Source organism: Hipposideros armiger, unplaced genomic scaffold (assembly GCF_001890085.2).
Source record: "Hipposideros armiger isolate ML-2016 unplaced genomic scaffold, ASM189008v1 scaffold_273, whole genome shotgun sequence".
Classification (NCBI taxonomy): Eukaryota; Metazoa; Chordata; class Mammalia; order Chiroptera; family Hipposideridae; genus Hipposideros; species Hipposideros armiger.
In genome coordinates, this window is record NW_017731623.1 from 251913 (window position 1) to 277401 (window position 25489).

The 25489-nt window shown below is 35.9% G+C and overlaps 1 protein-coding gene and 1 pseudogene across 12 annotated transcripts in view; one reads left to right on the top strand and one right to left on the bottom strand.

Moving 5' to 3' along the window:
- The window catches only part of AGFG1 (ArfGAP with FG repeats 1), a 76687-nt gene that overhangs the window by 48470 nt on the left and 2728 nt on the right, over positions 1 to 25489 (top strand). Inside the window, exons 5-14 of one of the 12 annotated variants that reach the window (XM_019657092.1) lie at positions 1117 to 1270; positions 6922 to 7041; positions 7716 to 7787; positions 9103 to 9312; positions 10921 to 11101; positions 13476 to 13555; positions 14944 to 15036; positions 20893 to 20940; positions 23448 to 23606; positions 25043 to 25134. In XM_019657092.1, coding sequence (XP_019512637.1) covers positions 1117 to 1270; positions 6922 to 7041; positions 7716 to 7787; positions 9103 to 9312; positions 10921 to 11101; positions 13476 to 13555; positions 14944 to 15036; positions 20893 to 20940; positions 23448 to 23606; positions 25043 to 25134 — 1209 coding nt within the window. Of the gene's footprint in view, positions 1 to 1116; positions 1271 to 6921; positions 7042 to 7715; positions 7788 to 9102; positions 9313 to 10920; positions 11102 to 13475; positions 13556 to 14943; positions 15081 to 20892; positions 20941 to 23447; positions 23607 to 25042; positions 25135 to 25489 lie in introns of those variants that run through there. The other 11 variants (XM_019657094.1, XM_019657093.1, XM_019657095.1 and 8 more) reach the window with 11 other exon arrangements.
- LOC109390519 (60S ribosomal protein L36 pseudogene) lies at positions 15088 to 16503 on the bottom strand (annotated as a pseudogene).

Genomic DNA, 25489 nt, shown 5'->3' on the forward strand with positions numbered 1-25489 from the left:
GCTGCAGCCTACGCCGTTGCCGGCGACTCACAGCAGCCCAGCTCCCAGGTTGAGCTGTTGTTCAGCATCTTAGCTGTAGAGGGCAGTGTCACTAGCCCTCATATGTGGGATCCGAACCGGGGCCCTCTGGCGTCCCAAGCCAGCTCTTAACCAATGCGCCATTCGGCCAGCCCAATTTGAGAATGTTTTAAGACAGCAGCATCACCTTGTATGCCAGTGGCATCATGTACTAATGGTTTATGATGCATTAAAAGATCATTGCTTAAGTGGTTGGAATGTGTATGCCTTGGCTGTGCTGTTGCTGAGAGGAGTTTCTCTGATTCTCCACAGCTTTGTAAAGGTGTGTGGGGACGTTGCTGTAACTTCTATCAGACAACATAGAATGAGGAAAACAAACTTGTGGTGACCGTCAGTCAGAACTAGAACAGGATAGCCTCTGCGGCACACTTTTAAAGGAAAGGGTTTCTCAAGTAGTAGGATTTTCTCCATACCTGATTGTAAACCGTGGTTATCATGGAAACACAGGTGGCTTTGCGTTATATACCTTCATCTGAAAAACTAAATAGACTGAAGTGTTTGTTGGTACCTAAAGTTTGTACTTCTGCACTTTGTTACAGTTGACTGAGCTGTGACAAATCTGTTATTGTGTGACATTACAACGTCTGCCCTACACAAGAATGGTTCCGAGGTGTGGTACTATTTGAATTAAATCCTGCTCTTTTTAATAATTCATACTAGGGTGTCTGGATAAATTGTGTTTTTACAAAAGGTGTGAGGGGAAATGAAGAGAACGGTTAAGTCAGGATAGTGTAACTTGCTGTGTATAAAGGATGTGTTCTAGGAAAGCCTCATTGCTCTGTCGTAGCAGTAAGACTGCTGTATCACAAGGCGTAGCAACTGTCATTTCTTTGCTTTTGACTGTATTTAAAATAGAGACTTAACATGGGAACAGATGTTAAAAACTGATGCCTTTCAAAAAATATCGAAGTACTCAAAACTACAAATAAAAGATTATGTAACCTTTAAACTGTCTTAAGCTCGGTGCATAGGGACTAGTGTTATAACAGTTTAGCCGATGGCACTGGAACCTCTTTGTAGCTAACATGTGCTTTGCAGTCTCCTGTCGTAGGCCGCTCTCAAGGACAGCAGCAGGACAAGAAGCAGTTTGACCTTTTAAGTGATCTCGGCTCAGACATATTTGCTGCTCCAGCTCCGCAGTCAGCAGCGACGGCCAATTTTGCTAACTTTGCACATTTCAACAGTCACGCAGGTAAATGTTGTTTCCTAAGCGCTTTCTCCAGAGATGTATATGAATCACCAAGAAACAACTGCCCTTTTTAAAACTGAAGTACCAGTAAACATACTCTGTGAGAAGTTCGGTCACTCATAGCTGTAGAGTATAATATGTACTCATGTAACCCTGCTGCTTTCTCATCTCAAAAGAGACTGTACTTCATGACCTCTTTCCAGAGAAAAATGGGGAAAGGTTTCTAAGTATTTTTTCTTTTACTCTTCGACATGGACAATTTCAAATATTCACAGCTGACCAGATAACTATAACCTTCGTGTACTAATTAATCATGGCTAATCGAGTTTCATTTCTCATCCTGCTCATTTCTTCCACTCATTGTTTTGAAGCAAATTTTAGACATTAGTTTATCCTTAAATACCTGTTTTATCTATATCGATAAGAATAGGACTTTTCTTTGTTAAACATAATCATGGTAGTATTACCACTCCCTGATTAATAGTAATAATAACAATTCATTAGTACTCAAATTTCCATTCCAGTTCAAGCGGGCACATACACACACACTCACACACACAGTTTATTCAAATAAGGTCTACACACTGCAGTTGTGAAATACGTCACTCAGTCGTAGGTTCTTCCTCCATCCTTTTTTTTCTCCAATGTAATTTATTTGTTGAGAAACTAGGTTATTTGTCCTGTTGAGTTTTAAGCAGTCTGAGTTTGTTGATTGCACCACTGTGGGGTCCTTATCAGGTTCCTCTCCTCTATTTCCTGTAAATTGATAGAGACTTGATCAGTTGCATGCTCTGTTTTTTGGAGAGGGGTTGGTAGAGGAGTTAAGAGGCACATAATTTTGATTTTCTGTTTTTGTAATGTTAGCTGTTAATGCCCAGTGCCGGGATCCATTATACAAAATTGTGATATTCTGAATTTATCATTCCTTCAGTCATTAGCTGAAGTATTTCTTTAAAAAACTTTGTTATCTTCTACAGAAATATGCATGCAGTTAGAAATATAATTTACCTACAGAATTTAATAGTTATTTTGCCTGGTAATAAACATATTATAAAACCTGTGAACTATAAACTGTAATTAATTTTTGTCACATCTTATACTAGGGGTGTCAAACTCAATTGCCTTCCACCCAGTTAACACAAATGAGTGTGGAAGGAACCATGGTGCCCTTTTTAAGGGGGGATGTTCTAATCTCCTATTGCCACATGGAAATACAGGTTCAGGATTATTAAATGTATTAATTTGCTTTTAAGAGAAGCAAGAAATCTTATTTATTTAATGTGAAATTTTCTCTCTCTTTTTTTTTTAAATGGGATTTAACCTTTTTTTTTTTAAGATTTTTTTTATTGGAGAATCAGGGGAAGGGGAACAGACAAGTTGCTATTGTGTTGTTCTTCAGTCTAGTTGTGGAGGATGTTGCTTCACTGGCCCAAGTTGGCACCATCATTGCGCTCTTCCCAGGCGAGGCAGATCAGTCGCCAGCTCCTGGACGGCCGCTCACTGCGGCTGCTGGCGCTCACGCTGGCTGCTGGCTACACACGGTAGCCCATGGCAACCCACTGCCACAGGGGCTGCAGCCTACGCCGTCGCCGGCGACTCACAGCAGCCCAGCTCCAGGTTGAGCTGTTGTTCAGCATCTTAGCTGTGGAGGGCAGTGTCACTGGCCCTCATATGTGGGATCCGAACCAGGGCCCTCTGGCATCCCAAGCCAGTTCTTAACCAACGCGCCACTGTGCTGGCCCAAATTTTCTCTTTTTAAATGTTGGGAATTGATGGAGAAATTTTAAATGTTGTGTAGGTGAAACAAAGTGTATCTGTCAGCTGAATTTGATGAGGGCTATGAGTTTCCCTCCTTTGGTCTCTGTCTGTCTTCCTTTCTCATGAGTACCTGTTTCTCATGGTAGAGGAAACAACTCTCAGGAAGATTCAGGCTCATTATCTGGGTGCCTTAAATTCTAAACTTAGTTGACCTTTGTAATTTTAAAAATAAGATAATTTAAAACACATATTTACTATTTTGTCACATTCTGTTTAGTTTGGATTTCTTTGTGGAGAGATTGCTTAAGGTTCCATATAGTGATTTTTGTGTTATTGAATTTATTAGTGCTTAATTTCCAAAGTTTGTTTACCAAAGCTTCATTCTCTAGCACTTAGAAATTTTAAAAGTTACTATAACCAGTTGTTGAAGACAATGACTAGATGTAGTATCTACAAATAAAAACTGATAGAAATATTACAAAGCCCTGTCTTGCCATAACGAATAAGGATTTGATTAATGTGTTTGGTGCTCTGACTGGACAACACTGGAAAAAATAGACTTGACTAACAAAATGGATTGCATTAAACTGATTTTTTTCCTGATGATGTTTGAAACATGTTAAATGTATATTTTCCCTCTTATGATCTAAATGTTAGTTAAATGTAGAATATATATTATTACATACTACATATTCATATATGTTTGAGGTTATGAGCGATAAACTAGCTTAGGGACCTAATTCTTAGTTTTACAAGGGACAGATGTATTTTATTTGCTCTTCTCAAATGTATAACTAAATTGTTCAAAAAACTTAGGAACATACCTTTTGAAATATAGCCCACTCTAAATTTGGGAACTTGTATATACCATGTTCTCTATTCGTTTGGTTTATAGTTATAGTTATATTATCTATATGTATATTATATATTTTGACTTTATAAACTTTTAGAATTTTCTTTTTGGCCTAGTATTTCAGATTTTAAACAGTTTATTCTTTTTGTCTCATAAATTGTACTATCGTAGTGCTGGCTTTGCAAGTAGAGGCGTTCTAGTGAATGCACTCATTTTGCTAATGAGAGAACTGTTGGAGCCAGAACAATCGAGGGACTTGTCCAAGGCTATACAGTTACTCATGTTAGGGTGGAATTCAGTGATTCTTGTCTCAGATTTCCTTTGTACTAAACTGTGCTTGCTTACTGTTGTTCTCTGCAATACTAAATGGTAACTATGTTTAAACGTGTATTATGTTTATCATTAAAACTTGTATAGATGTTCCAAAATATTTTTCAGAAAATTTATTTTTACATTTATTATTCATTTGTTAGTATTCCATTATATTTATTTTGGGGAAAGTAAAATTTCAGCCTATAAAGAAATTGAATTTTAAGTAAAAATAATGACAAAAGATTACAGGGTATCCAGAAAATACAGACTTTATATTGTTCAGCAATAAGCAGCCTTTTAAATTAGGTACGTCTGTGTAGTGTTTGAGAGCTAGGACAAATGTGTTTTTAAAAAGTTAAGAGCAAAGTGTGAACAGTGATATGTGGGATGGCACCCCACATTTCAGAAGTACTAGGTGTGAGTACACAAAAAGGGAAGTGGTACAGCTACCTAGTAGAAGGGGATCTATTTTAGGTATAATTCCTCCCCTACAGTTGTACCCTTTCAGATACATGCACAACAGTAATTACATAAAATGCTATAAGTTTTCCCGATTTTCTTCCTACAATAATGTCTTACTTTGCTAATGGAAAAATGTTTTGTTTAATAACTTTCTTTGGTTTGTTTATAAGTAGAATACATATTCATTGCAAAAGATGGGTAAACTCAGGCAAATAAAGGAAGAAATAATAGCTATCTGAAGTCTTATTACTTTGAGTTAATTAAAATGCAGATTTTCTGTGTATGTTCATAATACCATGTTTAACAAAGTGGCAGATGAAGAGGTATCTTTACTTTATTAACCTGTTTATTTTACTTACGTTGTCAAACAGTTTTGTACAGGATTGGATATTTTTTACATGAACTATTTAATGGTTGCATCATATCCATCATATGCTGTTCATGATATATTTAAGTGATCCCTCATTGCTGGCCCTTTGGGTTTCTAATTTTTTCATTAGAATTGCCTGCAAAGGATTGAAAGTGGCTGATTTTATTACGTTGATGATATTTAACCTTTATCTTTTAGACATCCTTTTCATTCTTACCACTTAGCATTCCCTTCCCCTCATACCAACTACTTCTTATTCTCACCATATCCTCTATAAAAATCTTATCCAGCATCTGTGGCCTTCAAAAAAAAAATCTCTTGAATTATTTTATTTAGTTACATAATTTAGAGAGAGAAGCCTAGAACTTTGTTCTTAGGTTGATGACCAGTGGGAAATGCCAGTTGGAGTTTGAGGTATACTTATGTTATAATTTTTGCTGGTTCTCATCGTTTCTTACATTTTAGTGTGTTTGAAACCTGGAAATGGCAGGTTTCTTTTTTGTTGTTTTTAACTTTAAAGTACTTTTAAAAAGCTGTCTTTTGTTATTTATATCAACTTAATCTACTTAGTCCCTGAATTAGTCCAAATTTATTTATTTATTTTTTACACATTTTTATTAGTTTCAGGTGGACAAAACAATGTAATGGTTAAGAGATTTTACCTCTCACAAAGTGATAACCTTCCTCCCCCAATCTACATCGTATATAGCTGTTACAATTCCACTGACTCTATTCCCTGTACTGTACTCCATATCCTGTGACTACATATAAAAGTATAGTTGACATTCAGTATTATTCAGCTTCAGCTTCAGGTGTACAGCACAGTGGTCAGGCATCTACACCGTCCAAGAAGTGTTCTCCCTAACAAGACAAGTGCCCATCTGACACCCTACAAAATCTTTACAACATTATTGATTATATTCCCCAAACTGTTTTTCATATCCCTGTGGCAATTTATGCTGTCTAATCCCCTCACCTTCTCCCTCATCCCCACCCCCTCCCAGCTAGCAACCACCAGTTTTTCCTCTGTGTCACTGAGACTATTTCTGTTTACTTTGCTTGTTCATCCAGTTTTTTAGATTCCACATATAAGTGAGATCATATGGTATTTGTCTTTCTCCGACTGACTTACTTCACTTAACATAATAGTCTCCAGGTCCATCCATACCGTCACAAATGGCACAATTTCCTTCTTCTTTATAGCGGAGTAATACTCCATTGTGTAAATGTACCACAGTGTCTTAATCCAGTCATCTACCGATGGGCATTTCGGTTGTTTCCAAGTCTTGGCTATGGTGAATAGAAAATGGCAGGCTTCTAATGGAATGTGAATATCTTTAATTTATTTGGCAATCATGTGCTACTTGTTATACATTCATATTTGTTTTCTTTTTATTTTTATATGCCATGGTATGACATAGTTGTGAACTTAAAAACTAAACAAAAACAAAAAGAACACTAATTAAACGATCTTTATATCAATATTTTAGATTCATCCAGCTGATGAATCATTCATTACCGTTTTAAATCTAAATTTCCCAGAATGTATCCTATATCCTAAATTTCTTTTTGCTTTATTATAACTCGTGTATATAATGCCCTTAATTCAGAGTTTGTTTTAATAGAGTCACATTTATAGTATTATTCCAGAGGTCACTGAAAGGGCATTGTGTACAAATTTATCATTGTTTTTGGAAATTTCTGGATACCCTTTAATAAATTGTTTGAAATTGGGCTAAATAAACATTGGTAGGATTTAAAGTCTGATTTCTAAATGAATCTCTTTAAAGTGAGTTCTGAGATGTAGAAGCTTTTCATGAAATTCTTAAATTCATTTGTCATGTTTTTCATTTATAGTTTTCATATTCATTAACATATATTGTTCCTTACCATTTACAGCTCAGAATTCTGCAAATGCAGATTTTGCAAACTTTGATGCATTTGGACAGTCTAGTGGTTCGAGTAATTTTGGAGGTTTCCCCACAGCAAGCCACTCTCCTTTTCAGCCCCAAACTACAGGTAGAGCTTCTCCAGCATTATGCTTCAATGTTTACTTTAAAAAACAAAGTAAAACTCTCTAGATGTAGTTTTGAAAATTACTCTTAACTTAAATTCTATAATTCTCTGATTTTAAAATAGTTCTGTCTTACAAAGCTCTGGGGAAACCTGAAATCTTTATTTTTTTTCTGTGTTCATTTGTTTATCTGAATTCTTTGGTATGTTGTCTGATTCACAACATCTATTGTCCTCCTTTTCCTGCACATGAATCTTCCTTAAACTTCTTAAGCGCAGAGGAATTAAAGTACTAAAAGTTTTTTAGTTTCACAGAACAGAGTGATTTAGTATGTAAGTAAAGGAAGATAATTGATTGCTTCCATACAACTAAAAGTATAAGTAATTTTCAGGGTAACAAACTTGCAAAAATAAATAATATTAGTCAAGAGTTATTTAAGGATAACTTGAATCAAACTTGGAAATAGTTTTCTGTGCAGGAATTGGTCTTTAAACATTGAATACTCTCCCATAAACTGTATTGTTTTCAGAAACTCTTTGAACCCTTGTTTAGATCTTTGGCTGATTACTTTTCTTTCAACTTGAACTCTGTGTATTGTCTTAAAGCTTTTTCTTTCAATTTTCTTTCTTTTTTTTTTTTTCTTTAAATTTCATCATTTACATAATTTCTGGCTGTCCAGCATTTAGAATGCTTTCATCTAGCTGCAGTTTTGGTGAATTTACTTCAGCTTTTCCTCTCCAGGCTACCAACAGTAAGTTTTGTTGTCAAGTAGGCATCTTTTCCTAGTTTGTATGTTTTATGATATATTTCATGGGGTTTTCAATTATATAATAGATGGTTAATCGTATTTTAATAATAATCCTTCAGAAATTTTCACTTGTACTATCCATTCACTGTTACTATATACAATAAGAGTTAGTTGATTAAATACTTTTAATATTTGATATAAATTTCTTCATACAAACTTTGAAAGCTTTTAGTATGTACTTCGTTCACCAGCTACTTGAAACAGATCACAATCTTTTAAATACACACATAGTTTTAATTGAGAACAACCAGTTTTGATCCTGGAGAGATTTTATCAGTATATATTTGTTTTAGAATGTTTTAAAAAGTGATTTGATAGTGGTTTTTTAAATTACGGGTGTATCCAATCTGTTTTTAAAATATTTTTGTGTACTTTGTTGTCACTTTATAACTATATATACTATTTTGATTGCTGAAACTAATGTGTACGCATAAAGAACCAGTATCAAAAGCATACAGTGAAGTATGTTGACCTTAGTCTTTTGGTAGTACTTTAAAGAAGTCTCTTGATTATAGAACAGACTTTAAAATCTTAGCAGAGTGTATATAGTAGTGACCTTTATGTGAATTATTCTCTATAAAGTAAAAACTGCTATAATATATGTTATTTTTATATTGCACACTATAATTTTTATTCCTTGAACTATATATAGTAGGGCATGATTTCACTAAGGATGTCATATGTTGTATGCACACTAAATTATTATGTGGAATTAAACAATGACTCTTCAAATAAAATAAATCTGAAGATCGGAGACCACCTTTTAAGAAATTCTGGATCAAAATACTACATATACATTTTAAATTTTTACCCTGGAATTTGTTTCAACCAAATCTTCATTAGAGCCACAGAAACTTGTAGTGTAAGATACTGTGCATCTTGTTTGCAGAGCCTGTTTACAGAGAACTAGCAAAAAGTCATGGTATATAAGTAAATGATCTCTAAAGTAACCAAAGTCTCAAACCAGGTAGCATGCATGGAGTTACTCCCCTGTGAATTATATTCTTTACTCCAGGGTAGAGAATTACAGGTAGGAACCTTTGACTGACTAGGTTGCCGTGGCCTTTGAAAATGTAGTTTCGCAAATTATAAAAAGCCACCTGTAGATGGTAAAGTTGGATGCTATTTGCCAATTATTATTTTTGAGAATTTAGGTTGCTTATAGAACACGTAATTTAGAAACAAATGATCATATAATCTGTCAAAAGATATTGGGAAAAGTCTAGAAATTTCAAACGTTCTGTTTATTCTGTTGCAGGTGGAAGTGCTGGATCAGTAAATGCTAATTTTGCTCATTTTGATAACTTCCCTAAATCCTCCAGCGCTGATTTTGGAACCTTCAGTACTTCCCAGAGTCATCCAACAGTATCAGCTGTTAGTAAAGTTTCAGCGAATAAAGCTGGTCTACAGGCTGCAGACAAATATGCAGCACTTGCTAATTTAGACAATATCTTCAGTGCTGGGCAAGGTAATCAAGCTTTAAACAGAACAAATACAAATTTATATATTAAACAGTCCTTTAAATTTGGTTGTATTTATTAAAATCTGAGGATGTTATACTTTTTAATTAAAATTTATTGGAGGTAACAATGGTTAGTAAAATTACACAGGTTTCAAGTGTGCAATTCTGTAATCCATCAGTCAGTTCTCCTTCCATCACTGTGTATTTGACCCCGTTTACCCTCTTATACCCTTTGGTAACCACTAAACTATTGTCTATGTCATTGAGTTTTTGTTTGTTTATTGTTTGTCTTGTTCCTTTGTTGCTTTTAATTTTATATTCCACATATCAGTGAAATCATATGGTTCTCGACTTCTTCTGTCTGACTTATTTTGCTTAGCATGATAATCTCAAGATCTATTCGTATTGTCACAAATGGCAGTATTTCATCTTTTCTTATGGCAGAGTAGTATTCCATTGTATATATGTACCACATCTTCTTTATCCAATCATCTATCGAAGGACACTTTGGTGGTTTCCATGTCTTGGCCGCCAAATAAAGCTGCCATGAACATCGGAGCACATATATTTTTGCGGATAAATGTTTTCAGATTTTTTTGGGTGTATACCAGGAGAGAGATTGCTGGGTCATAGATGTTACACTTTTCTTAGTTGTATAGAAATTTTGTTAAATGTTTATGATTTTTTGGATCTGAAATATCAACTATAAAAGTGGGAGAATAGGAACTAATTTGTATACTTCTAGTTTTAAAAGAAAATAATTGACAGAAACTTAATTTTGTCTTAGAAAGCAGGCTTTACTGTTCCAAGGCCATATGGGTTTAAGAAATCTTACCAGTAGAACTGACTAGAAGGTCATTGGGCAGTTTCTATAATATGTTCATTTTGACTTATTTTCTATTAACCTTGATATTTATTTAAAAAACCATTATTTTTACCGTATATTGTTATGCCCACCTTCACCCTAGGGCCAGTATTGTGTCTCTCAAATGGCCTAGTGCAGTGAGGGAGAGCAAGGCTCTGCTTTCGGCCTGGGTTCTGTACCCTGAACCCTGGGCCTGCTCCCTCATCTCCAGCACGAGGGCGGTTAACGGCACTGAGCTCATGGAGTTGTAGTCTATGTGTCACTGCATGTAAGGCATTTAGAACAGTGCCTGGCACATAGTAAGTGCTCAGTAACTATTTCCTCTTACTACTTTCTCTAATTTTTTAACGGACAACCCTGGGAAAATGGTATTAATAAATTGTTCACATCAGGGGCCAGCACTTTATGAATTTACATGTTCACTTGAATAAAATGCACCTGTCTTAGAGATGTTAAGTAGCTCTTTTTGAGAGTTTCTTTTTTTATGCACAGCCTAGAACTGTTATTGGCACAGAATCTTAGTTTTTATTATAGAAGCAGTATTCTGTGGTAAACAGTGGTATGTATCACAACTCATCTTGTCCAGTATTTTCTAGATTGTTTATTAGATAAGACCTTAGACTCCTGTCCATTTATTTGCTTAGCTCCTAATCAGTCTTAAATTGACATGTGTTGTGTGACAAATGTGGTTGATAAGTTGAAAGTGTAACTTTAAATGTTCGGTATAATTTGTTTCTGTTTGTTCACAGGTGGTGATCAGGCGAGTGGCTTTGGGACCACAGGTAAAGCTCCTGTTGCTTCTGTGGTTTCCGTTCCCAGTCAGTCGAGTGCATCTTCAGACAAGTATGCAGCCCTGGCAGAGCTAGACAGCGTGTTCAGCTCTGCAGCGAGCTCCAGCAATGCTTACACTTCCACAAGTAATGCAAGCAGGTACCTCATCTGAGCCAGTGTTCCTGCTTCGTCTGTCACCTTTTATCCTTTATGCAACTCTGAATGTTAATGTGGTCAAATAGTGACTATTGGGGGGCATAATTTTAAAATTATTGAATATTTTTATAAATTTGAGGAAACTGAGTTTAATTTGCTAATTAAAATACAATTCTTGAATAATTGCCATAATTTTATATTTTCATTTGATCAAAGGTTCGGTTACTTTTTTCCTCGAACACCAAAATGTAATTAAGAGTATGCACACATCTCAAAATGGAAAGTTATATATAGATTTAAATGTACTCAGAGAATCTGTTTAGCAAATTGCTTGCTTTTAAGGTACAGTTTCAGTCCTGAAGACTAAACACTAAAAAGTAACATGTTATATATAGCCTTAGTTGTAAATACACATTTTTAGAAATGTTTGCACCAGAACCCAACACTAATTTTGATTCTCTTCAGTGTCATACTGGTATTTATAAATAGACATAAATATCTGTTACTGTGTTTAAATATATCTGGTATAGAGGAATCCTTGGCAGCAGCAAGTCTAACACATTTTAACATTAACATTAGATCTTTAAAGACTTATAGTTTTGACTTCTTCATTATAGAGTTAAGGAAACAGACCCAGAAGTACAGATGACTTATACCCATACAATGTTTTATCCATCTCTTTGGTTTTCATTCTTGGAGATTATCTTCTTTCTTTTGTTATCCTTGTTGCTTTTTATTTCCCTTTAGCACCTTTTCTAGAGAGAAATGGTAGGATTAGGACAGGACTTGTGTTCCCCAATAATAAATATTCCATAAGCCAGATGGGAAAAATTAAATCCAAAGAATAAAATTTACAGTATTTATATGTTTTTTGCTTTATTAATATTGTCCACATTAGACATATATAATAACGAACTATAACAAAGTGGCCCTAAAATCTAGAAACATAGATATACATACCATGGTTTAGTAATACTACATTACAGTGGTCCGTGGAGTATTTGGAATACTTACAACCCTTTGAAAGAATCTGTGAGATTAAAATTATATTCATCATAATTCTGAGCAATTATTTGTGTTAGCACTAATTGACATTTGTATTGATGGTGCAGAAACAATGGTGGGTAAACTTTGTTGACTCCTTAGCATGAATGAAGGCCGATGGCACCAAACTGTACAAGTAGTCATCAGGTAGTCATTATATTTCTTACCAGTCCACATTCACTTTTATTGATGAGTATTCTTGATTCAATTTTTTTTATGAATCTTCTTGAAGCAGTAAAAATAATAAATTTTATTAGATCTTGATCCTTTAACTTGTCTACTTCTTGTGTGTTGAATAAGGTATGTATCAGGTAGTTCTGTGTGTTGAGGCATGACGGCTGTCTTGAGGAAAGTCACCTCCTTTGGTTGAGTTGTGGAATGAAGCAGCCTCTTGTTTTATGGAACACCATTTTTTCTTGGAAGATGACTGATAGACAAACCATGATTATTTAGATTTGGGTATTGAGCAGATATTTTCTGAGAAATGAAGGATTTAAGTCTCGCTTTAAGGAAAATGACTGATAGTATTCACACATTCAAGCAAATATTGGAATTTTGGAAAATTTATTGACTGCCCCATGAGCTTGACAGCTTCATTTTTTAATTTTGCGTAAGGAAATGTGCTGACATTTGGAAGATTGGCATCGAGTATTTTTTAGATGATAGAATATCAGTAAAAGATGCATTTAAAATGCAAGATAGACTAGTGGATGTTAACTTCAGTCAGCTACAAAAAAGTTCACTGATATGGTTTCAGATTCCATATTGCAACTAACCTTTAGAAAACTATCATTGTTTTTGGTATGATATCACAGAAAGTGTTCACAATTATCTGAAAAAGGTATTATAATACTCCTGTTTTGTTCAACCATGTATCTATGCGAGGCCAGTTTTTTCTTTTCATCTACTTCAACTTAACGTATCACACAGATTGCTCTTCTGTTAAACCAACCAACCATTAAAGGGATTTGCAAAAATTCCAGTGTTACTCTTCTCATTAAGTTCTTTTGTTTTGGAAAAGGTAGTTATTTATCACAGAAATGCTACTTGTTTTATCATGTAATGGCTTTATTGTTATTTTTAAATGAATAAAAATGTTTTAAATTCTCTACTGTATGTAGATGGATAGATAAATATAGCATACTGAAACAAAGGCTCTTTGGGTTTCTCAGTAATTTTTCAGAATGTAAATGCGTCTTGAGACTTAAAGTTTGGAATGTCTGTGATATATGATATGTTCATAATTATGTTTCCACATTTTTATGGCCACCCTGTAGATAGATTACCCTTGCTTTTTTTTTTTTTAATATGAACTCTGAATATTTGTTTTCAGCAGTGTTTTTGGAACGGTGCCAGTGGGTGCTCCTGCACAGACACAGCCTGCTTCTTCAAGTGTGCCTGCTCCATTTGGAGGTATGTGTTTCTGGTATGCAGTAGTCCCCCCTTATCTGCAGGGGATACGTTCCAAGATCCCCAGTGGATGCCTGAAACCGTGGATAGCACCAAATCCTATATGTACTATGGTTTTTCCTGTGCATATATACCTTTGATAAAGTTTATGAAATTTGGCAGTGTCATGGATAGAAGATTCATTTTTACTGTAGATCTTAACAACCTCAGCATACAATTTTTTTCTTTTCTTATTGAGTTGAAAACTTTCACCTTGTCATTTAAGGAACACACTTTACAGCTTCTCTTTGGCATATCCAAATTGCCAGCATCACTGCTCTTGCACTTAGGGGTCATTATTAAGTGAAAATATTTGAACACAAGCACTGCAGTAGTGGGGCAGTCATTCTGATAACCGAGGCAGGTGGCTGCTAAGGGACTAAGAGGTGAAGATGGTGTGCACAGCAAGGGCGTGCTACACGGAGGAGTGGTCCGTGTCCCCAGAGGATGGAGCGAAAGCTCATCACATTACTCAGTATATTGTGCAGTTTAGAACTTATGGTTTGTTTATTTCTGGAATTTTCCATTTAATATTTTTGAACTGCTGTTCATTATTGGTAACTGAAGCCTTGGAAAGAGAAACTATGGATAAGGGAGGACTGATGTATACGAGGTCAGGCAATTAAGTTCGTGAACTCACCCTAGAAAAAGTGCCCCATACCTCATTGCTGAATATCACCATGGTCATCTTCAAAGTGCTCCCCTCGGGAGGCTATGCACTGATGCCAGCGCCTAGTCCACCCTTCAAAGCAGTTTTGGAATTCTTTTTTTGGAATGGCCATCAGAGCTGTATTACCCTTGATGTCCTGAATGTCATCAAAATGCCTTCTTTTAATATTTCCTTTATCTTTGGGTAAAGAAAGAAGTCATTGGGGGCCAGATCAGGGGAGTAGGGAGGGTGTTCCAATACAGTTACTTGTTTACTGGCTAAAAACTCCCTCACAGGCAGTGCCCTGTGAGCTGGCACATTGTCGTGATGCAAGAACCGTGAATTGTTGGCAAAAAGTTCAGGCTATCTAATTTTTTTCATGCAGCCTTTTCAGCACTTCCAAATAGTAAGCTTGGTTAAGTCCAGTTGGTACAAATTCATAATGAATAATTCATCTGATATCAAAAAAGGTTAGCAACATCGTTGCAACAAGTTTGCTAACTTAATTGTCTGACCTCATTCATTGGTTTTTGTAAAGAGCCCACATGTATATTGTATAGCATTTTCTAGGTGTACCACAGGGCAGAGCAACAATTTATTATCAGGAAGCTTTAGTTTTCTATCTTCATAAATACATGAACCAACATTTTAAATAAATACAAATGTATTAGGATTTTACAGTGTGTCTTATAATTTTTTAAAGCTACACCTTCCACAAATCCATTTGTTGCTGCTGCTGGTCCTTCTGTGGCGTCTTCTACAAATCCATTTCAGACCAATGCCAGAGGAGCAACAGGTAAGAAGTAAAGACAGCTTACAGAAGAGCGAGCTTTGGAAAAGGTATTTATTGCAAAAAAACCCCCAAAAACAAAAACATGTGAAGAACATTAGAAAATAAGGTTTCTTACTGATGGGGATGGGAGAGTTTGTCCATAAAGGGAAACACTAGCTGAAAGTTTATAAAATCCTGGAATTTAATATTTGAGAAGGACCTTTGGAGTTATCTAGTGCCCACGACTCCTCAATCAGAGCTTTCATTTCTCAGGTAAGGAAGCCTAAGCATGGACATGAGACTTCCTGGAGCCATGCAGCCAATATCTGACGAGACGGGATTTGAACACAGTGATTCTGACTTATTCGGTGGCCTGGTTTCAGAATCACTGGTTATAACTTATTTAACCTTAATAGGAGAAATTTATAAGAAGTTCTCGTGGTTTTGTTTTTATCTCTTGACATGAGATTGCAAGGGATGAATGGACTTTGTTACATGAATTGATAATAATTGGGTATATATCTCTCTTAGGATGTTAATATTTTAAAAATTGTAGGAGCTTAATTTTGGGTATAATATTTGAGTATTTCCTCTTTTGATAACTTTTTTCCTTAATTGTCTTTATCTTTCCACGATTTTTCTTTTTGGTTCATGCTGTAAGCCAGTCATATCTTTCTTGCATTGTACCTTTTCTCCCCCCCGCCCCCCTCCAAGTTTCCAAAAATTTGTTATTACACACAGAGGGGCTGGGGCTCAGTCCTTCTCGGCTGCTGCCTTCCTCACGGCTGCAAGGACCTTGCTCAGCTCCTCTGTCTTCCTCTTGGCTCGGATGTGTGTCCCCACCCTTTTCTTGATGAACTTCAGGGCCCACTTGTTAGAGACCTGGAGCAGCTCCATGGGACGCCACTCATAGCGGGCAAAGCCGTACACCTCCAGGATCATGTCCCGCACGAACTTGGTGTGTTTGGTGAGGCACCTGCGGCGGCGGCTGTGTCTCGGCTTGGTGTTCTTGGTCACCTTGTGGCCCTTGTTGAGGCCCACGGCCATGGGGTAGCACAGAGCCATGTCTGTCGCTCCTCAGTGGCTGCCGCGGCTCGCATTGTACCTTTTTGATTTTTGTCTTAACCACCCTGAACACCAGAGCTGTTTGCCAGTACCTCAGAGTGTCAGCAGGGGCATGTGGCATGGCTTGGTTCCCATTCAATCTAGAGTTGGGCAGCTTTGTTTTTGCGTATGTGTTGCAGTAATTTTAGAACCATAGCCTAACTCCAATTATAGCGTATGTTGATGGGAAATCTTGAGAGAGTAAGGTGCTTGTAACATTGCAGTTAAATTTGTACCATTAACAATTAGTAATTATTAGCAAATCTCTTTGTCATTGGCAAGATTAAGAATTGTGCTATTGGAGTTTGAATTATAACTTCCCTTTTCACGTAAATATCTTCAGCCATATTTTGTTGGTATCTTATATAATGATGTTTAATAAGTTGAATTTCACACAACTAATTTTTAAAAAATGTTTTAATTCCGGCATGCCTAACTAATTGTTTTAAATATCTATTGTGTTTTGGACAAAAATATTTATACTATTCATCAGTTGTGATATATATAATATTTTTGTTTTTTAACATTTCAACTTGGTAGAATAAGTTTGTAAAATGTCTCATGACACTTAACTTTTAACTCTCATCAAGTAAATGTTTTAATCACTTTCTGACAGCTGAGGGAACTGAGGCTCAGAAATGTTCAGTGAATATGCTTGGGGTACATCCAGAATGCTCTTCAAATCCTGTTTTAGTATCTGCTGGCTAGGTGATCCTAAGAAAGCTTTTTGTGTATAATGTATATACATATATATACATTACACGTATATGTATATACGTGTGTGTGTATGTATATATTCAATGGACTAAAGATGATAGGGAGATGTACTGTCCTAACATTTGTTAACTGTTTAACGTTATTTGCAAGATACTGTTGTGATGTTTATAGCTATTATGACCCCATTTAACAACTGAAGAATGGAAACTCAAATTTTACCTTGACTGAGGTTCTGTTGATCTAACTTCTCGGAGCCTTATTGTTGTCCTTTCTATAGAATGTGAACAATATTCTCTGATTGGCAGGGTTGTTATGAAAATTGGATGATGAAAATCATGGTGCATGGTTTTTGCACTATTGTATATACTTGGTAAATCTTCTTTTTTTTTTTTCATGACTGTACCTCTGAATTGGTTCTGTCATTAGGATTAAGGGCTTTTTTGTATGTGTTTTATTTAGAGTATGAAACTTCTTTAAAGTTACAGTTCTACATAGGATGTAAAGTAATATAAAATGTACAATGTATGTTCAGATGATATAAAGTAATTTTAATATTAATCTAAACAAAATTTATTGCAAGGTAAATCTGTGTCCACAAATTTTATTTCAGAGTTCAGTATTTTTTCTGTTATAAACAATTTTGAATTTTTCACATCGATCATCTTTATTAGGTAATTGAATTGACTACATCAAAGGAATTGTTTAATACATGTGTTTCTATTGAAGCTGAAATACAAATAATACTTGGACAAATACACTATGCTTAGGAATTTCGAATGATTTATACCATCAACTTTAATATTAGTTCTTTAGGAAACAGTTTTTATTGCTCTCAAATAACTATTGTTAAATTCCATTTGAGGTATCTTTTGAAAGAGGGTATTGCATAATAGCTCCATGTGGATTTTTAAGTTTTTCACTCTTAAAATACACATTTTAATCTTCTTTTTTCTGCATTTACGAAGCTTTGGGGCTTAAACTTTGTTACATAGAAAACTTCATTAGGAAATTAGTCAGTTTGGCCTAAGACCTGTTTTATTTTAAGACTGTAATATTTAGCATTTTTCCCCCATAGCCTTTGATTCTTTAAATCTGATTAATAGAGTTAGTATGGTTTTTAGTTATTAGGAAATTCTCTTAAAAATCTTAAATCTCTCCTTTGCCAGTGAATGAATAGCCTTTATTTCCTGATACCCATTTTAGTGAATGAATGAATGATTGTCAAGATTTTTTTTCCCAAGGAGATAGACTTATAGGAATTAGAGCTGAAAGAATCATAGAAGCATCCAACCCAGCCTTCTGGTTTTATTACTTAAGTGGAAACTGATTTGATGGATTTGCCTTAACAGTTCAAAATTAATTAATGACTAATCTAATCTTAGTACCCAGAACTCTTTAAACCAGCAATATTTCCATCCCAGTAAAACATAATAGCCTCCATATTTATAATTTAGTTTTGCTTTGGTGAAACACATACAAATCAGCATTATGTGGTATTCCTTTTTCATGTCTAAATCTTCAGTAGGCCCATCTCATCTGTATAGTATATTCTGCAAATGAGGATTGATACAAAAATGGGACAGGCATGGGTAAGGAAACGTGAAGGAAAAAAATAAAACCTTAATAGAAACTTACATGGACTGTGTAGGACATGTTTATAGAGGAAGTGATTTACTCTCTGTACAGTCTTACCCTCAATTACTCAATTACTCTTAATATTTGGACATCCCAAACATATCATCATAACCGTAGTCAGTACTTTTAGCAGCCAATAAAAATAATAAATAACACCACAAAAAAACTTAGAGCAAATCATGTATCTGATAAGGGACTTGCTTATCCAGAATATATAAAGAACTCTTACACCTTCTTTAAGCTCAGTTTAAAAACGAGCAAAGGATTTGAATAGACATTACTCCAAAAATGTACAGGCAGCCGATAGCCAATAATCACATGAAAAGACGTTGAACATCTTACTCATTAGGGAAATGCCGATCAAAACAGCAGGGAGACACCACTTTATACCCACTAAGATGGCTGTAATAATAACCATTACAAGTATTGAGGAAATTACAAACCTGATATGATGCTGGTGGGACTGTAAAATGGTATATAATTCCTTTTGAAAATAGTTTTATAGTTTTTCAAAACTTAAACAGTTACCGTATGACCTAGCAATTCTGCTCATCAGGATATACCCAAGAGAAATGAAAATACCCACACAAAAACTTGTACACAAATGTTCATAGCAGCATTATTCAAAGTAGCCAAAAAGTAGAAGCAGCTCCAAAATGTCCATCAACTACTGAATGGCTAAATGTAGTATATCTATGCCACTTCATATAGTGATACTACTGATACATGCTACAAGATGGATGAACCTTGAAAACGTTAGGCTAAATAAAAAGCTAGTCACAGAATTTCATAATAACATGATTCCATTGACATGATATATCCAGAATGGGCAAATCTATAGAGACAGAAAGTAGGTGGGGCAAAATGCAAAGTGACAACCGATAAGTATGGCATTTCTTTTAGAGGGGGACGAAAATGTTCTAAAATTAGATTGTGATGATGGTTGTACAATCCAGTGAATATATTAAAATACATTGAAGTCTACACTTTAAGTGGACGAATTGTGTGATATGTGATTTATATATCAAAAAGCTGTTAAAAAGTCTGAAAATTTTTTTATAGCTGCCTGAGACTAGAACTTAGGAAGGCATCATTTTTGCAGACCAAGGTATAGTAATTATTATTCGTTAACAGTTACTGATGACTGAAAGTCAGTTTTTGCCAAGTGTATTTCATAGAACATGTCTCCTGAGATGTTATCAGTACTCTGGAAAAGGCTTCTGTGCCCAAATACATATGGGAAATGCTAGTAGGATGAACAAAATTTAACCAATATTATTAATGCAGGACTTCTCAGCCTTTAATATGCTCTAAGAAAGGAGATAATGTGCCCAAATGTATCACAGAACTCTTCTCCCTCAATTAACCTTTTGTTGAATTCAGAACATAGTATAGAAAATCATCATTTTTTTTAAGTTAGCAAGAGAAACACATTCACTGAATATTCTGCAGCAGTTTTTAAATTCATTGTTACATTTAATCTTTACCTCAGCTCAGTAAATAGGTACTATTATTTCCGTCCCTCCACCTCCCATTTGCAAATGATGAAACTGAGGCTTATGGAAGTTAAGTCATTTCCTGTAGTTAGAAAATGACAGAACCATGACCCAGGACCACTCCAATCCCTCAATTGCTCTGCTTCCGCAAATTTAATTGGTTAAATATGCCAATTTAAAATGCATGGACATACATTTTAGAAACACTTCCACTCCAGATAGTTAAAACAGCACAGAAAAGGTGTTACCTAAATTTGTTTTCTGTTAGTGACATTGATTTATATGTAACCCCTCCGACCTCAGCCGTGCCAGGTGGATGAGAGCGGCACCAGACGCATTTTTCTTTTCTCTCTTCAGCTGTTGTGTTTGAAACTGGAGGTGCCGCTCACCTTTCTCATTAATGACAGTGAATAATTTTCCCCTTGTAATAATTAGTAAACTTGAGTTATCTTTATGTATTTCTAGTTAATATGCAGAGCTGTAAATAAAACAATCAAGCATTGTTCAGGTGCTCTCTCCAAGATCTGACTTTTTAGATGCTGAAGATGATAGATGCTACTAGATTATTTTAGATGATCCTACGAGTAGCATTTTTGGGTGTAAGTCATCAGGCCCTTTTATGGATAGAGTTGTATCTTCACATGGAAGAAAATGTTAGTGTTTATTATTAAAAACGGGTTTCATAAATGTTTCTTCACGTGGTATTTATTATTCTAGTCTCCCCATTATTCCTAACAGTGTACATTGTATCATGAATATAGTTGAAATACAAAGACTGTGGATATGTTTTTATAATGTATTCTTATGCTACCCACTTTGTAACGGTCCATTCTGATTTTAGAACTTGTTAATGAAACAAGCGTGCTTTTATTTTGACGATAGTTGCCATAAGTTAATTGACATTGGTCTCTTTACGGCTTTCCATAAGGCCTTTCTGGAGCGATGCATTCTCAAGTGTTTCCTCACGCTCATTTTGGTAGGTGGCCACAGTTGTGTCTAGATGGATGTGGCAGTTTGTCTGCCTGCTTGTGGAAGCTTCTGCTAGTGTTCTGGGTCCCTGCATGTGGAATTAAGCTTTTTCCTTGTTTTAAAATGGAGTGGGCATGAATGTGTAGCATCGGGATTATGTTATATTTAAAGTTACTTGAAAATCTTTTGTAGTGATTTATGTTTTAATGCTGAAAAGCATTATTGCTTACCTCCATGGTCACATTAGAATGTCAATAGCTTTTCTGATTATTTTTCTTGAGTTTGAATTCATAAGAGTGACACCTTTTTGATATATGAAACCATTTTACCACATTATTCCATGGAGTTTGGTTTTGCTTAACTGTATCCAAGTTTTGCTTTTTAGCGCTTTCTTAAAAAGTGATTTGTCAAAGTCATGTCAGTGCCTCGTTGTCTCTTATGAAACCCTCCTGTTACCCTTGCAGTGTGCTTATTATTCTTTAATTCACTTGCTTGCCAGTGGCTTGTTTCCCTTTTTTCTCCTGAGTAATAAAAAGGTAATTAAAATTTTTTTGACATTCTAATTAGGTTCACTGAGGTTCATTGTTATAAACACTAGGATTATAAGGATTACTTGGGACAACATCTATTTTTAAGGTGTTATTTTTTTAGAAAAGATAATTATGTGTAATTTTTATTTTTTCTGTGCTTTTAAATCATTTAAGTTGGGAATTTTTTTAAATCAAGAAATTCAGTGAATTATGTTTTTGATAGCATCACACTAAAAATATTTCACTGTGTAATTACTAGTATTCTGAATTAAAAGCAACGTCATTGGCTCTTCTTTCACTGAGCCCTTTCCAAGAACACATAGTTGGGATACTGTTTTTAATCTTCTCTAGCAATAAGTAATACACGTTTCTGCTACTACATGTGCTTCTGTAATGCAGATTAGTTCATACGTAATTCATAACAGGGGAAATGGTAGCAGCTAGCACATAGCAAGTTCACAACAGGTCTCCCCACCCTGTGAAGGCCCTATTTTAAGGGGCGATGGCGGCTGGACGTGGCAAGCTGTGAGGGAGTGCAGTGTTGAACCCCGTGTTCGCTTACCCTATGTCCTTTGTCTCTTCCCAGGATGCATACTGCACTTCCCTTTCAATCTTTGTGCGCTTTGTCCTCATTTCTAATAACTCAGTAGTGCTAACCTTCTTTAAACCCTTTATCCAAACCAGTTTTGTTTACCTTCCAAAAAAGTAATATGGGAATCCGTGTATTCCTTTGGAATTGATTTATTAGGAGTGTAACGTGTCCTTTTAATTGTGTTGTGTTTTTAATAACACCCCCCACCCCCCCCACACACACACACCCTTTGCCATTACAAAGCTGCATAAGTTTTGTGTGGCCTGCCTCTAACACTATTTCTCCTGTAAGCCTTGTTATTTTTTTTTAGTGCAGAGGTTTTAAATTTGTTTTCCAGGAATGCACATATTACGTTATAGCAGACAATTCAATAGATAAAATTAAATTTTTTACTATTTTACTCTATATAGCAAAACTAAAACCTAAACTGTATACTAGTATACATGTGAATTGCATGGTGATAGGCTTTAAAAGTAGACTGCTATTCACACTTGAACTTTATATACCATATTTCCCCATGTATAAGATGCGCCTTAATTTTGGGGCCCGAAATTTGAAAAAAAATGTATTACATAAAGTTATTGAACTCAAGTTTTATTCATCATAAAATTCATACAACTCCTCATCACTGTCAAAACTCCCAACCATTAGCTGGTCCTCATCTGTGTCTGATGACGAATCACTGTCTTCATATATTGCCTCTCATGGCCTTCTTCTGCCGTGGCATTTTCAGTAGGGTTGCTTCTTCCCGTAGCCAGTCTCGGATTATTTTCTCAGTTGGAGGAGGACCAAACTTACATTCAGCAGCACGATTTCCATTCACTTATGCAAACTGGAATACTTTTAACTTGAATTCAGAACTGTACGCAAATCTTTTCTGAGCCATTTCTGGGCAGAACGTGGCAAAACGTTAACCTACCGTAATATACCGGTAACATGTGTGAAACAATGAGCTCAAAGACAACAAACACGGAAAAAGCGGGAAATGCAAGTTAAAAAAATCTACAAACACTGTATAAGACGCACCCAGTTTTTACACCCCAAAAATTCCAAAACTGGGTGTGTCTTATACATGGGGAAATACGGTAATTACTTTGAAAAGTCTTGTGATTGCAGTGATAGCTTTGTTAGTTTTATCCTGTCATTGGGCTATAGGAAAACACAGTTTCATAAGTTGTTACACTGTATAGTGCTGAAACCTCTACTTTCGTTGTGTTTTGGATTTTTTTTTTTGGTTCTTTTGTTTCTTTGTTTTTTGAGTTTTGGAATTTCAGATGCCTTTAATGTACCTTTTAATATTTTTCAAGGTAAATGATGCCTCTGTAATGTTGACTTTGGGAAACAAAATGTACCCTTGTATGTGAGTGATCAGGCCTTCTTCTCTCCCGGCAGCGGCGACCTTTGGCACTGCGTCCATGAGCATGCCCACGGGGTTCGGCACCCCCGCTCCCTACAGTCTTCCCACCAGTTTTAGCGGCAGCTTCCAGCAGCCCGCCTTCCCAGCCCAAGCAGCTTTCCCTCAACAGACCGCGTTTCCGCAGCAGCCCAATGGTAAGAGCCAACGTTTGGCTGGCTGTAAGTCCCTGTAGTATCGTTCATATGTCATAATGTTATGTGTTTGGACAAAAGGACTTATCTAAAGAATGCTGTAACATTGTCTACTGAACGTTTACTGCACAGACATTTGTGTAGTAAATCACCTTTGGTGATTTGGGCCTCAGAAAATTGACCGAATTAGTAAAGTTTTGTGACCAGATTACAGATTTTGGAGAAATCAGAGACTCTATAAATACTGCTTCTTTCTCAGAATCTCCAGTGTGCTTTTTATTAATTTTTCTGTGTTCTAATACATTTCCTGATTTTCAGAGGAAACTTTATAGACCTAAAGTGTTCTTATTTGTGTTGCATCAGAAAACGATTTGTGTGCCATTTTGTATAAGGTGTTTTTTTTGGTGGGTGTTTTTTTTTGGTGACGTAGACTAGTTTTCTAAATAGGTAACTCTATTTATGGTTAGAATTTGTTACTTGTTTTCAGGGAGATTCACTAGAGACCAGGTTTGTTTGTTTTTTTCCTTTTTTAACCCGGTTTGCTCATGGCTAAAGTTTGAAGTCCATAGATTTGAAGGTTACTCTTGAATTAAAATTATGTGTTTTCTTTCTTCCTTTCCCTTCCCCTCCCTTCTTCCCTTCCTTTCTTCCTTCCTTTTGTAAAGATTTTATTGGGGAGTTAGGGAAGGAGAACAGCCAAGTTGTTGTCCTTCAATCTTAGTTGTGGAGGGTGCAACTAGCTCAGCTCCAAGTTTAGTCGTGCCGCTCAGCTCAAGGTACTGTGTTCAATCTTAGTTGCGGGGAAGCACAGCCCACCATCCCATGTGGGATTCGAACCAGCAACCTTGTTAGGATCACGTGCTCTCATCAACTGAGCCATCCTGCCACCTGGTTGGCTGCTCAGCTGCAGCTCAGCTCAGACGCAGCTCACTGGCCCACGTGGGAATCGAACCGGCAACCCTGTTGCTCAGGCGCTCACTCCTTAACCAACTGAGCCACTTGGCTGGCCCATGTGTTTTCTTTTTTAAAACCAGTGGTTAGATAAAAATTTGGAAATAGTGTCCATGGCAGAGCCATACTGATGAAACGTTTCTTAAGGAATACTGTGATATCCACATAGATACCACTGTGTGGTCCTCACAGCTCTTCCCAGATAGTCACAAGCTCATCTATCAATTAAACCCTTTGAATGTCAGCAGTTTATGTAGCTGAGACAGATTGGAACTAACCATTTATGGAGAGCTGTATAAAAGCTCTTTTAAGACCTGCCACAGGAAGTTCGTCTCTGGTATCTGAAAGAGCATGAGACCTAACAGTTTAACATTGATATTTTATTGTTGCTGTGATAGGACTTTCTCTAAAATACATTATGAGGCTTTATAAACATCAGATTGTCTCTCAAAGGTGTGGGTTGTAATTGGTGGTTCTGTTTTAACAAGGTGCAGGTTTTGCAGCTTTTGGACAAACAAAGCCAGTGGTAACCCCTTTTGGTCAAGTTGCAGCTGCCGGAGTGTCTAGTAATCCTTTTATGGTGAGTGAGATGCGATTTTAAGCACTTCATAAGTTGTGTGTTACTTTCCAATTAGGAAAAACAGGATGTGACTCCTTCTCGAAGCTGTTTGATATTCTGCTAAGACATTGTAGTAAGATTGTGCTAATTGAGGCAGCCATTATGCACGATTCTTTTTTGACTTAAAAAAAGAAACCACATTAATCAGCTTCAAATCAAAGTATTGACAGTAAATAAACTATTTTGTAACATGAAACTTGTTTGCTTTCTTGTCAAAGTAACACTCTGTGAGAGGCTATAGACTTAGAACATTGTGAAAAGCAGTTTTGTAGTTAGAGTTGGTTGGAATCAAATGCATTTTTTAAGGACCAAGTCC